Source organism: Pan paniscus, chromosome 23 (genome assembly GCF_029289425.2).
Source record: "Pan paniscus chromosome 23, NHGRI_mPanPan1-v2.0_pri, whole genome shotgun sequence".
In the NCBI taxonomy this organism is placed as follows: Eukaryota; Metazoa; Chordata; class Mammalia; order Primates; family Hominidae; genus Pan; species Pan paniscus.
In genome coordinates, this window is record NC_085927.1 from 43,252,001 (window position 1) to 43,266,827 (window position 14,827).

General features: G+C 47.5%; 1 protein-coding gene across 6 annotated transcripts in view; it reads right to left on the bottom strand.

Moving 5' to 3' along the window:
• LARGE1 (LARGE xylosyl- and glucuronyltransferase 1) overlaps positions 1 to 14,827 on the bottom strand; it is an 852,160-nt gene that overhangs the window by 242,261 nt on the left and 595,072 nt on the right. For all 6 annotated transcript variants that reach the window (XR_010111820.1, XM_003821498.6, XM_003821496.5 and 3 more), the window contains one exon: positions 6,797 to 6,960. Coding sequence is in view for 5 of the 6 variants with exons in the window: in XM_003821498.6 (XP_003821546.1) it covers positions 6,797 to 6,960 (164 nt within the window). In the remaining variant the exon portion in view is untranslated. The remainder of the gene's footprint in view (positions 1 to 6,796; positions 6,961 to 14,827) is intronic.

Here is a 14,827-nt window from a genome sequence, read left to right on the forward strand (position 1 = left end):
AGCTGGGATTACAGGTGTGCACCACCACAGCTGGCTAAGTTTTATATTTTTAGTAGAGGTGGGATTTCACCATGTTGGCCAGGCTGGTCTCGAACTCCTGACCTCAGGTGATTCGCCTGCCTTGGCCTCCCAAAGTGCTGGGATTACAGGTATGAGCCACCACACCTAGCCTTCATGCCCTTTTAAGAGGCCCAGGGAGCTAGCTGGCTCTTTCCACCACGTGAGGACACAGTAATGAGGCACTCTCTGTGAGCCAGGAAGTGCACCCTCGCCAGACACCAAATCGACCGAAGCCTTGATCTTGGACTTCCAGCCTCCAGCACTGTGATAAATACATTTCCATTGTTCATATATCAAATAATTTGTGGCATTTTGTTACGGCAGATAATGAGAAGGATCTGGCGTTGTGAAAAGTCTGGGGGGAAAGCTTTCCAAGAAGAGGGGATGGCCCTTGGGGTAACAATGGGCTCAGCATGTTCGAGCAGGAAGAAACAGGACCAGTGTGGGTGCAGCACAGGACGGTGAGGGGCAGGGGTGAGATGAAGGTGTCAGGGGTTGTACAGATGCCAGGCTGGATGGGCCTTGAAGACCACAGCAGGCGGGTGGGACACTGTTCCACATGTAACAAGAAGTCATCTGAGGGTTTTAATGCCATAACCTGATTTACATTTTTAAAACATCGCTCTGCCTGTTACATGGAGAAAAAATTACCTTTCACTCTCCAGAACGGTCAGTGCTTTCAAATGTAAGCTTCTTTAAGATCACCTGGGGGGCTTCTTAAAACCCCTATTTCCAGGCACCACCCGAGATTCTGGTTCAGGAGGTCTGGGGTGGGGCCTGAGAATCTGTATTTCTGACAAGCTCCCATGCAATGCTGTGTTGCTGGTCCCAGGAGCAGGCTTGAAGCAACGCTGTTCTAAAGAGTAGGGCTCTGTGAGCCCAGCCCATTCTCTCTCCTTTACTCAGAGAGAGCAGAGAAGTGACCTGTCATCCCCATGAGGCCCCACAACTGTAGTCAACACTTAACATCTTTGTCAAAAACACACTAAAGAAACAGGCTCTCCCTGGCGTGGTGTCAGAAGATAGGTGAACCCCTCGTGATCAGCTCCCTCTGTCCCTTTGCCATTGGTGTCTTCTGCTGGGATGGGAGGGAAGGGTGCTGAGCTGCTGAAGGAGAAGCAGATCTCCTGGCTTCATGGCCATGGTTGCAACGTTCATTCTTTCTGAACGGAATTCCAGAGGGAGCTGGGTACGGGAGTGCGAAGGCTGGCTCTCCTAATTCGTTGTGGCATTCACGTAGGGCCTACTTCTGACTCGAAGGTTTACAAATATATCTGAAACGTTTCTTAAATTAAAAATCAATCCAACAGGCACCAGTCAGCGTGCTGCATCATAATCGGATGTGTTGACAGAGTGGAAGTGGCTGCAGGAATTTCTACCATTCTTCATCAGCCTGCAGTGCCGCTTTATAATTTTTAATTGCGGCCCGCTAAGCACCTCTCATTAGGGCTTGGAATCCCTTGGGTTCTCTTGAGATACTGTCCTGATGGTGATACATGTCACAATACAGGAGTGGGTATCATGTGTCTGCTACGCTTGGGCTGTCCATGCTTTGAAGGGAAGACCGCTATGGTTGGTGTTTGCTGTATATGTGAGTGGGGCCCGGACTTTTTTTTTTTTTTGAGACCGAGTCTCGCTTTGTTGCCCAGGCTGGAGTGCAGTGGCACAATCTCAGCTCACTGCAAGCTCCGCCTCCCGGGTTCACACCATTCTTCTGCCTCAGCCTCCCGTGTAGCTGGGACTACAGGCGCCCGCCACCATGCCCGGCTAATTTTTTGTATTTTTAGTAGAGATGGGGTTTCACTGTGTTAGCCAGGATGGTCTCCATCTCCTGACCTTGTGATCTGCCTGCCTCAGCCTCCCAAAGTGCTGGGATTACAGGCGTGAGCCACCACGCCTGGCCCCGGACTTTCTTTTAAATGCACTGTGTCTGCAGCCCAGGCCAGAAGGATGGATCCCACTGGCAATAGAAGGAGGCACTTGGTTTTGTCTGTATTCTCTTCTTGCTAACTAGTGTATACAGAAGGATGGGTTTGAGCTGTTAATAACTAGAAACATGTTTGTTCTACTTGTTTGCAAATTCCAGATAGCAAATTCTATAGCCAGCAGAGAGGTGAGAAACATTAAGAAAAGGGAAATTAATATTTTCTCACATCAACTACTTACTAGGCACTTTACACCTTATTTTGTAGAACCCAGACAATAATCAGTAAATCTGATGTTATCACCATCTCATAGATGAGTCAAGTGAGGCTCAAAAAGGCTAAGTAAGTTGTTCAAACTTACACAGCTAGGAAGTGGCACAAGTGTACTTTGAATCCAAGTCTTGCTTTTTTTTCTTTTCTACTACATCACTTTACGTCTCCTAAATAACTATCATGTGCACATGCCTTCGTAAGGATGTTCAGATCTAGCCAGTATTTTACTGGATGTCAAATATGTGCTCAGGGCTTTTATAGAGGATCTCTTATTTACTCCTAAACAGGACCCTATGAGGCAAGTAATTTTATCCTTCTTTTATAGAAGGAGGAAACGGAAACCCAAAGATGTTAAGTGACTTGCCCAGAACACCAGCTGAGGATGAATGAGTTGGTGGGATTTGAACCCGGAGCTCTCTGTCCTTCCGTCTAGTGCCTTTTTACCCAATATCACAAATATTAAGATTCTGGTCAACAGTACTGGTATCATTCTGGGAGCCTCTGAATGTATGTCAGGACTAAGCACTGGCACGCTTTCTCTCATTTGATCTTTATAACAACCTTAGGGATGAGGATAATGATACAGTTACCACTTTCAGATCACAGATGAAGAAACTGAGGCTTAAAGAAGTTAAGTGATGCACTTTGGGAGGCCAAGGCGGGCAGATCACGAAGTCAAGAGATTGAGACCATGCTGGCCAACATGGTGAAACCCCGTCTCTACTAAAAATACAAAGTTAGCTGGGCCTGGTGGTGCGCGCCTGTAGTCCCAGCTATTGGGAGGTTGAGGCAGGAGAATCGCTCGAACCCAGAAGGGGAAGGCTGCAGTGAGCCGAGATTGCAACACTGCACTCTGGCCTGGCGACACCGCAAGACTCCGTCTCAAAAAAAAAAAAAAAAAAAAAGTTAAGTGACTTGTCCAAAAACAAAGTGACAGGGCAACAAAGAACCCACAGTGCCTGACTCCAGGGACCAAGTGTCATTCACTGTTATGCTACTCTTTACTTTGATTAGAAAGTATATCAGATTTCTTTGGTAGCCACTGGCCACTAATATTGACTCAGAATATTTTGCTGATAATCTGAATGCATTATCAGGAGGCCTGAATGCAACAGAGAGCCAGTGATGGTTGGAGAAACGGGCACCTGGCTTTAAGTGAAACCCTCTCACTTGCATGGATTATAGTACCTGAGTTTCAGTTAGCTCACGGGAGGGGACAGGTGCAGTCGAAAGAGACCAATCTAGACCATCATTCAGCACTGACATGGAGTATTCCATTTTCTTTTTACTATAAATGCCATGGAGGAGAAGGAAACACACATGTGAAAAGAGGGACTTTGTGGTGAGGTGGCTTCCTGATGTGGCTGCTTAGTGGTGGGGAGCCTGGGTGTCCAAACTGAAATCTGGGTGAGAAGCCAAAGGGACCTGAGAATTTTAGGGGTGACTCTGGGACACCAGTTGGGTGTCTCTATGGAGACACACAGGATGCAAGATTTGAGCTGGAAGGGCTGGCCACCTCCCCTGGTTTCCTTGAGGCCCTCTGTGATCCAGCCCTTGCCTACCTGGCCAGGTGTATTTGATCTCCTCTTTCTCCCTCCTACACCCTAAGCCCTAACCACACCTTACTATTGTGTTCCCCACTGGCCCTGACGTCTTCTCTGTCCCGTGAACATGCTGCACGCTCTACCTCAGGGAGCCCTCCTTCTCTCCTTCTGTGCCTTCTATCTCAGTCCACTCAGCCTCCAACTCAACTCAGGTACTACCTCCCCTCGGACACATTCCCTGCCTTTTCCTTTCTCCACTTCCTTGGGCTCTCATAGAATCGGTGCACCTCCTGCACGACACTCAGAACTAAACATCCTACTGTAGACCTGTTTACCTGTCAGTGACAGGCAGAGTTCTATGAGGGACCCCCCAGATTCCCGCCCCGCTGGCGGACATGCCCTGTGTTATCGCCCTCTTGGGTGTGGGCAGGGCTTGTGAATATCACATTGTGATCATGTGATGTTATAGAAGACTCCAGGGTCATGGGCCAGAGAGATTCTCCTGCTGGCCTTGAAGAAGTGGGCTGCCCTGCAGGGAGGGGGCTGCATGGCTAGGAACTGAGCATGGCTTCGAGGAGCTGAGGGGGACACCCATCAACAGCCAGCAAGGAAATGGGACCTCCATCCTGGAACTGAATTCTGCTCCAACCCAAATGAGCTTGGATGTGGATGCCAATCCCCAGATGACATCCCAGCCCTGGATAATCCCTTGAGATTTCAGTCCTGAGACCCTGGGCAGAGGGCCCTGCTAACATCTTCCAGATTCCTGACCCATAGTGGCCACAAGGTAACAAAGGTGTACTTTTTAAGCTGCTCAATGTGTGGTACTTTGTCACCTAACAACAGAAAACGAATGGGGTGCCTGAGCCCCACATAGGCTGCATACTCCTTGAAGACAGGGATAGGTCTTTTAACACATATTCCCCTCCCGCTAAGTGCCTGGTGCAGAACGGTGAGCGGTATTTGCCGAGTGATCATGTGGATGTGGAGATGAGAAAACTGTGGCCCCAAGAAGGGACAGGGCTCGCCAGGGCCCTCACAGCAGGTCAAGCATGGACCTGGTGCTAGAGCCTCCATGCTTGTCCCTTGCTCTTTTGTCCCATGCTGTCTTTACCCGTTACCTGCTAGGATCCGCAAGTTCTCTGTGCACAGGAGTCCCAGTGGCCTTTCTCCAAGTTCTTTTGGAGCCTGTGAATCCCCAAGAGACCGCCGGCCCCTGAAGCCATTGAATTATGCATGTGGTCATTTGCTTGCATGTGGCGGGACTCACAGAGCAAGGAATCCACTTCCCTGAACCACCCTCAACATGAATCATTCCATGTTGCCTCCAGCGCCAGGTTCCTCTCACTTCCTGGAGCTCTCAAGTGCCTTTATGAAAACGCTTTTGCGTCCAGGTGTTTGTTCTTTCATCAGTTTGTCCATTCTTCAGTCATTCATGACTAATAACACCTGGCATTTATGGAACACTTATGTGCCAGGCACTGTTCTCGGCACTGTACGGGCATTAGCTCATTTAATCCTTAGAACAATCCCATGGAATCTCACCCATAGGCTGGATAGGCATCTCTGATGTGGCTCAAAAGACAGAATGAGGAATCAAACTTCCTTCCTAATTGTAGGAGCTGAGGGGGGATGACATGTGAGGGACTTGGGGTAAGGGCAGCCACCGTGGGCCATGTGTAAATTGAAGCGGAAGCCAGTCAGACAAGGTGGGAAGGGGCACCTGGAATGGCCAGGTATAGAAAAGCCACGTAGCCCTGGCTGAGTGACCTTGGGGCTTCAAATCCATTCACTTCTTGGCAGCCAGAGATGTTTTTAAAAATATATAAATTAGGACAGGTGCAGTGGCTCACACCTGTAATCCCAGCACTTTGGGAAGCTGAGGTGGGAGGATCACGAGGTCAGGAGACCGAGACTATCCAGGCCAACACGGTGAAACTCCGTCTCTACTAAAAATACAAAAAATTAGCCGGGCATGGTGGCTGGTGCCTGCAGTCCCAGCTACTCGGGAGGCTGAGGCAGAAGAATGGCGTGAACCCGGGAGGCGTGTATTGCTGTTTATGTGACTAGCTCCATATTCTCAGCCCTGGCTACACGTTATAAGCTTAAAACAAAACAATGCCAAGGGCTCTATCCTACAAAGGTCCTTACTTAACTGCTCTGCAAGGGAGCCTGGATGTGAACGTGTTATACAACTCCTGAGGTGATTCAATCTCCCCGGACAAGGTTGAGAAGCAGTGCATTGGCCTGTAAGCTACATCAGGGCGGGGCTCATGACAGTACTGCCTGGAAATGCTTGATGGATGTTTGTTTCATCAATACACACAGAAGGAAAAGAAACAGCGTTGCTTTCCAGCCGCAATTGTAGCTCCAGTCTCCCCACTGTCCCTCTTCCTGAGGTAATTCGAGTAGGGCTCTACTTCTTAAGAATTGATCCTTTCATCTATCTTCAGACAATGATAAGATAAGAGCCCTTGGTTTTCGGTGCTGGGGAGGTGGTAGGGATGTGACACAGCTCACCCTTATCAGTACTCTTTTTTTTTTTCTTTTTTTTAAGATGGAGCCTTGCTCTGTCACCCAGGCTGGGGTGCAGTGGCACGATCTTGGCTCACTGCAACCTCTGCCTCTTGGGTTCAAGCCATTCTCCTGCCTCAGTCTCCCCAGTAGCTGGGATTACAGGCACACACCACCATGCCCAGCTAATTTTTGTATTTTTAGTAGAGACGGGGTTTCACCATGTTGGCCAGGCTGGTCTAGAACTCCCGACCTTGTGATCCACCTGCCTGGGGCTCCCAAAGTGCTAGGATTACAGGTGTGAGCCACCGTGCCCGGCCCAGGCTTCAATATTCTAAGCCCATGTGCCATCTCTTCCTGCTCCATCCTCCAATTTTAGCATAATGCACTGCGGAAGCAAGCACACCCTTCTCCATTGTCTATCCTCCATGCAAAGAGCCGCGGTGAGGAGACTGGGGTGGGTGAGGCCGTCTGCCATACCTGTCCATGGACAGCTGAGCGACCAGGGTGACGTCCGTGCTGTCTGCTGCAGGCTCATACTCGTAGTGCAGGAAGTACAGGTGGGTGCGGTGGACAGTGAAGCGCTCTCGCCGGAACTCATAGCACAGGTCGTCCTCGTCCAGCTCAGACAGCTGCTTCTGGAGCTGCAGGGCAGGAGAGAGGGCTTGGGCATGTGAAGAAGAGGTCCGAGGGGGCCCATGAGCTTGCCCCTTGAGCCCTGCCCTCCCCTGAGTTTATTACCCATCAGGACATTGTTGATGGGTCTGACGTACATGGAGGGGATCACCACTTTTATTTCCCTCTGGAACTTAATCTATTTCAAAAAGGTGATGGTAAAAATCAGATGCCTGGGGACCGGCTGTGGTGGCTCACACCTGTAATGCCAGCACTTTGGGAGGCCAAGGCGAGCAGATCGCTTGAGCCTGAGAGTTCGAGACCAACCTGGGCAACCAGGCAAAACCCTGTCTCTACTGAAAATAGAAAAATTAGCCGGACGTGGAGGTGTGTGGCTGTAGTGCTACTCAGGAGGCTGAGGTGGGAGAATCACCTGAGCCCGGGACATGGAGGCTGCAGTGAGCTGAGATGGCACCGCTGCACTCCAGCCTAGGCTACAGAGCAAAACCCTGTTTCAAAACAAAAACAAAGAAAAAAAAACAAAAAAAAGAGGATGCCTTTAACACCTGAGAAATGAGTCCCCTCTTAGCTAAGAAAAAAGGTGGAGCTCACTGAAAAACATATAACCAACCATAAACTCCTTAGAAACAAATGAGAAATGTTTTCCTAGACAACTCAGCATAAGAATTTCAAATAACATGGGAAAATGGGCCAGGCACGGTGGCTCATGCCTGTAATCCCGGCACTTTGGGAGGCCAAGGTGGCTGGATCACCTGAGGTCAGGAGTTCGAGACCACCCTGGCCAACGTGGGGAAACCCTGTCTCCACAAAAAATACAAAAATTAGCCGGGCATGGTGGCAGACACCTGTAATCCCACCTACTCAGGAGGCTGAGGCAGAGAATCTCTTGAACCCAGGAGGCAGAGGTTGCAGTGAGCCGAGATCGCACCACTGCCTTCCAGCCTGGGTGACAGAGTGAGACTCCATCTCAAAAAAAAACAAAAACAAACAAACAAAAAAACAAATAAAACAAATAAAAATAAAAATAACACAGGAAAATGCCCAAAGAAGAAAACGCTCAAAACTGACAAGGACCTCCGTATGACCTGATGCTTTTCTCTCCCTAGAGCTACTGATTTCAATTTTTGTACTAGGTCTCAGAAAAAAACAAAACAAAACAAAACTTAGCACGTTAACAAAACAGAAACTCTTTTCCTTTCATTTCACCTAAGTTTAATCAGAATCTTGGCACCCGTACTTTTTTCTCTTTTCTTTCTTTGAACTCTCTGAAAGTCTTACTTCATTAATCTGCTTGTAGAAGTTGTTTAACTAGCTGTACTTCTCTCTTCCTTCACCAACTTGTGAAAAGAGCAGGCACACCTGCTGACAGGGAGCTAAGAAGATAACATTTCAGATATGCAGAGGCAGATACACAGATGTGCAAATCTGCAGCTGCCCAACAGACATGGTCTCATGTGAACCCCTACCAGGCAGGTAGGCTGTATGTTTTACAGATGAAGAACTGAAATTAAAAAGTGACACAACTTAGCAGAAAGCTAATCCACAGTGACAAAAATTGAACCCGGGCATGTGGGGTGGGGGAGTGAAGCCTGGGAAGAGGCAAGAGAGGGTTGGGAGTGACAGAAACCCGCTCCACCATGACTGGAGCGATGGGTACATGGATGTGCACTTTCGTGAAAATTCAACAAACTGTGCACTTAGAATGGGAGGACTTGGCCAGGCGCGGTGGTTCACGCCTGTAATCCCAGCACTTTGGGAGGCTGAGGCAGGTGGATCACGAGGTCAGGAGTTTAAGACCAGCTTGGCCAAGATGGTGACACCCAGTTTCTACTAAAAATACAAAAAGTTAGCTGGACATGGTGGCGGGCATCTCTAATCCCAGCTACTCGGGAGGCTGAGGCAGAGAATTGCTTGAACCCAGGGGGCAGAGGTTGCAGTGAGCCAAGATCATGACACTGCATGCCAGCCTGGGCGACAGAGCGAGACTCCATCTCAAAAAAAAAAAAAAAAAAGAATGGGAGGACTTGTCGGAGGCAATCTGTATTTCCATAAAAACAAACTTTTAAAAAATAATAATTTGTTCTCATTGTTCAATTCCCACCTATGAGTGAGAACATGCGGTGTTTGGTTTTTTGTCCTTGCGATAGTTTGCTGAGAATGATGGTTTCCAGCTTCATCCATGTCCCTACAAAGGACATGAACTCATCATTTTTTATGGCTGCATAGTATTCCATGTTGTATATGTGCCACATTTTCTTAATCCAGTCTATCACTGTTGGACATTTGGCTTGGTTCCAAGTCTTTGCTATTGTAGTCACATGGACACAGGAAGGGGAACATCACACACCGGGGCCTGTTGTGGGGTTGGGGGAGAGGGGAGGGATAGCATTAGGAGATATACCTAATGTTAAATGATGAGTTAATGGGTGCAGCACACCAACATGGCACATGTATACATATGTAACTAACCGGCACATTGTGCACATGTACCCTAAAACTTAAAGTATATTAAAAAAATGATAATTTGCCAAAGGTCACAGGAAGGCTGGTTCCATTTTTTTTTTTTCTGTTAAATCAGCCTTGTCTATCACACGATAGAATACAGACAAAAGTTTACATGGCAAGGGTTACCAACCTAGCTGAATACCACAGAATGTTTTTCAAAGAAGGTGTACTTTTTTAAATCACCAAATCAACAGTGCAGCAGTCAATAAGAAAATATATTAACTTGCTTCTGTATAGCTTTGTACCTGTTAAGACCATTGCCTTGACAGATTACTTGACGGCGTTATTTCTCAAGATGTGTGCTATGGACGATGATGGCATTAATTGCTCCAATTCCTTCTCTCTCCCCCACTCCTTGCCACCCCAGATATTCTTGTCCTTTGCAGTGGTGCTTACTAAAGAGGCACAGTTTATTTCTCTAGTCTTGAATAAGGGCTAGAATCATGATGTACTTTTGTTAATAAAAAGCAGGGGAAGTAATATTGTCTCAGTCTTGAGGCTAGACCTCAAGAGAAAGTGTTTCTTGCACCCCTACCATTGCCATGAGAAGATGCCGAGGCTAGCTTGCTGGAAGATGAGACATCTGGGGCAGAGCAGCTCCTCCCCAACTGCCAAAGTCATGCAAGCCAGCCCGGCCCAGCTGCCTCAATAAACACTACTTATTTTTTTTTGAGACAGAGTCTAGCTCTGTTGCCCAGGCTGGAGTGCAGTGACGCGATCTCAGCTCACTGCAACCTCTGCCTCCTGGGTTCAAGTGATTCTCTGGCCTCAGCCTCCCGAGTAGCTGTGATCACAGGCACTCACCACCACGCCCGGCTAATTTCTGTATTTTTAATAGAGACAGGGTTTCACTATGTTGGCCAGGCTGGTCTTGAACTCCTGACCTCAGGCAGTCCACCCGCCCAACCCTCCCAAAGTGCTGAGATTACAGGCGTGAGCTACCGCGCCCGGCCAATAAATACTTCTTGAAGGCCACTGAGATCTTATTGGTTCTGAGCAATAGATACTGATAGAGTGCTATTGGTATTTTGTGGGGGGCACTTTTTTATTATGGGGACCTGTACCACATATTGAAGGACAATCAAACTCCCGAGCTCCTGCCCACCAAATGCTTATAGCATTCTCCAGACAGCCCTGTGATGCTCCAAATGTACTTGAACATTTCCAAATGCAGCTTGGGAAACTGGCTGAGATCCAATCATCTGTGAGACACTGTCAACTATCTTTAAAATTTTTAACCGTTAAAAGGATGCAATTAGGGATATTCAGCTTTTCAAGTCAATTTGCTGTCCCTGCCTATTTGAAGATTCTCACCATGCCAACAGTTTAACATAAGACAAGGAAGCTGAAATTCTCATTCCATCTAAGATCTATGACCCCACTGCTTCCTTCTGACCTGTATGATTAAATCCAGATTTCCTTGTTGACAATTACGGGCTGCTCCCTTTGACCCATGACCCCCACACTCTGTGGCCTCATCATTGGTCTATGTGCTCCCCAAATCTGCCTTTCCCTCACACCTCCGTGACTTTGTTCCGTGCCATGCTCTTCCCTCTCGGGGATGCCCTCCCTCACTTCACTCCACTCTCCTCCACCTAAAAAACCTTCCATTTACCTTTCAAGATTCAGCCCAGATGGCACCTGCTCTGTGAGACCTCTGCAGATCCTGCTGGGTAGAAGCGATCCGTTTCTTCTCTGCACTCCAAGAGCACTCAATTCGTAACTCCATTAAAGCACTTGTCAACTTAAACTGAAATTATTTAAGGGCAACTTTCCCGGTGAGACTGTGACATTTTACCATTGTCCTGAGCACCGTGCCTGGCTTGTGACAGGTGCTAATATCATGTGTTGCATGCCTGAAAAATATTTGCTGTATACAAAAAACCTGTAATCACTGTGAAGTTAAGACTATCCTTTCAATTTTCCTTTTGTGTCCTCTAATTATATGCACAGAAGGTGATCAATAAACCCATTCTTCAGCCTATGATTTACTTCAATATTTGCATCCAAGGGTCTGTGATGGCTGAAAAGCTTTTGGAGAGCAAACAAGCATGTGCCAAGCTCCACGTAAGGTGCTGGGTACAGGTGATTTCCTCTCCTCCCCAGAGCCCCCGGTGAGTCACTGGCAGCCTCATCCAACAGTTGAGAAGGGTGGAGGTGTCAAACCTGGGTCTGTGCCCCTCCACCACCATGCTGCTGCTTCAGGAAAGATGCCTGCTTGGCCTCATGTGAAGATGCAGATGCAGCACAGTGGCTAAGGACACTGGTTCTAACCCATTCTGCCTGGATCATCTCAGGTAAGTGGGTGAGTGACCTAACCTTTCTGAGCTTCAGGGTCCTCAGCTGTAAAATGAGGACGACAAAACTCACTACCCCAGAAGGTTATAGAAGGATTCTGAAAGATGCTGCATATAGAGAAAACAGCGGTTGAAGAAAACATTCAACAGATGTCACCTATTATCATAGCGATTATCACAGGAAAGGGAAACACCTGGGCCCCTGAAGACACCTACATGGACACTTTTTGCCCTCAAACCTCACCTGAAGGAGACTGTATGGCAAGGTCCTGGTGGGCAGGGATGGTAGGGGCTGGATGAGCCAGGGTGGCCTTTCTGATTCATAAATATTAGAGGGAGTCCCTCTGGCTTTCCCCTTGAGGGCCTAAAATATGCCTATAAACCATAATGTTACCTCCCGGGAGAAAATGTAACCAACTGCTATGCTCCTAAACTCCCTCACCCACACTGCAGAAGAGCACAAGAAATTATCCTCCACTGGAGACTAAACATCTACAAAATTCTTTGCAAGAGCAGGGTTGGCTTTTTTTTTCTTTGGTTTTGGTTTCTGCTTTAATATGTTCAGAAGAATGAATGGCTTTCAGTTCAATGAAGAGGACAGTGGAAATGTGTGTGGATGTGTGGGTGTGAGCGTGGGTAGGCAAATGTGTGTGGAGAAATGGGTCCTTCTTTGATGAGGCTTCAGACAAGTAGCTGGTCCTCACCATGTGAAAATGGGCATTAGTGAGTGGAGAATGAGAAACACATGCATGTATGGGGGTTTCTCATCCCCTTTACTGACTGACTGGTTGATTGACTGAGATGGATTCTCACTCAGTCGCCCAGGTGGGAGTACAGTGGCACGATCTCGGCTCACTGCAGCCTCTGCCTCCCGGGTTCAAGTGATTCTCCTGCCTCAGCCTTCCTAGTAGCTGGGATTACAGGTGCGCACCACCATGCCCAGCTAATTTTTGTATTTTTAGTAGAGACAGAGTTTCACCATGTTGGCCAGGCTGGTCTTGAACTCCTGACCTCAGGTGATCCACCCGCCTCGGCCTCCCAAAGTGCTGGGATTACCGGCATGAGCTACTGCGTCTGGCTTCTCCTTCTCTTTATATGCACACACAGGTACATACCCTTGAGTTGGGGAAAAAGACATTCCCAGGTAAATGGCTCCAGGAACCACTTTCTAAAAAGCATCCATATGGTGAGCTCCTAACAGCAGGAGCTGTATCCCCTTCATTTCGGAACCATCTGAACCTAGCAATATCCAGGTTCTATATCCAATGTTAACAAAGATTTTCTGAGTGGTGGATTCACAGATGAATTTTATTGGCTTCTTTATACTTTTCTGTAGTTAATTAATTCCCTGCATTTTTCTCAAATGAGCTAATGCATGTCAAGTGTTTTGTAAACTCTAAAGTGCTGCAGAAACTTAAGCAATGTGGTTATGATTATATCATGTACCTTTTCACATCCTAACCTAGGCTTGCTTATTGCTGACTGCGTGGCTGATGTGATCCATCTTGGATGTTCAGCAAGCCTCTGTTGGATGTGCTCAGCTCCTGTATGTTAGGAGAGGGAGTACTGGTCAACGGAGGTGCTCCGAGGACTTCCAAAGTACACCTTGCCCTAGTGGGATGGACTAGGGCAGTCCTGGAGAAGAGGCCACCTCCAGCTCTGAACTTCATGGTACCAATAATGGGATTTGGTGGCATCCACATCCCAAGCTCATTTGCAGCCCTTGCTGCTGTGTATAAAGGGTATTATCTAGGGAATATTGTCATTTACCAACCACAGTGGGTATTGTAGAAAAAAAGTCAGGTGGCCGGGCACCGTGGCTCATGCCTGTAATCCCAGCACTTTGGGAGGCCAAGGAAGGCGGATCATGAGGTCAGGAGATCGAGACCATTCTGGCTAACACGGTGAAACCCCATCTCTACTAAAAATACAAAAAATTAGCTGGGTGCAGTGGCGTCCGCCTGTAGTCCCCGCTACTTGGGAGGCTGAGGCAGGAGAATCGTTTGAAACTGGGAGGGGATGGTTGCAGTGAGCCGAGATCACGCCATTGCACTCCAGCCTGGGTGACAGAGTGAGGCTCTGTCTCAAAAAACAACCACCACCACCAAAAACAAAAACAACAACAAAAAACAAAAACAAAACAGGAAAGAAAGAAAGTCAGGTATGCTGTCAGACATACCTGTCCACAGGACTCTGGGGCAACCAGATGCCATCCTTGAACTTGCATGTTCATTTCTCCTCTACATGGTGCTTTGCACCTTGATCCACCTAATACTAACTGGGTACCTACTATGTGACTGGCGCAATGCTAAATGTTTTCAGGTGCATTGCTTCATCAATTTAATCCTTCAGCACACATATGTGTTGTACAAAGGAGGAAACTAAGGCTCAGGAGCTTTCAGTAATCTGCTTCAGTGAGCGAGAAGAAGTTCAGGATGGGAATCCAGTCTTCGGACCTCAAACCAGGGACATTTCGCAACACAATTACTTCTTCCCAGGAGATGGAGGTGAGAATCAAATGAGATGGTGGAAGACACAATGTTCCATGAACGAAGCAGGCCATAAAAAACTGTGGTCCCAATGCAGGAAAAAGACGAAAGGAAAAAGAAAAACCCACTCAAAAATAGAAGGGAACACATTATAATGTTAACAAAGATTTTCTGAGTGGTGGATTCACAGATGAATTTTATTGGCTTCTTAAACTTTTCTGTAGTTAACTAATTCCCTGCAATTTTCTCAAATGAGCTAATGCACGTAAAACTGCTTTGTGAACTGTAAAGTGCTACCCAAACCTAAGCAATGTGGTTATGATTATATTATGTTCCTTTTCAAATTCTAATTTAGGCTCGCTTATTCCTGACTGCGTGGCTAATGTTATCTCAATGGGGAGACTCTAGCAGTTTAGAAACTGCCTCCTTGGCCAGATGCGGTGGCTCACGCCTATAATCCCAATACTTTGGGAAGCTGAGGCGGGTGGATCACCTGAGGTCGGGAGTTCGAGACCAGCCTGGCCAACGTGGGGAAACCCCATCTCTACTAAAAATACAAAAGTTAGCCAGGTGTGGTGGTGGGT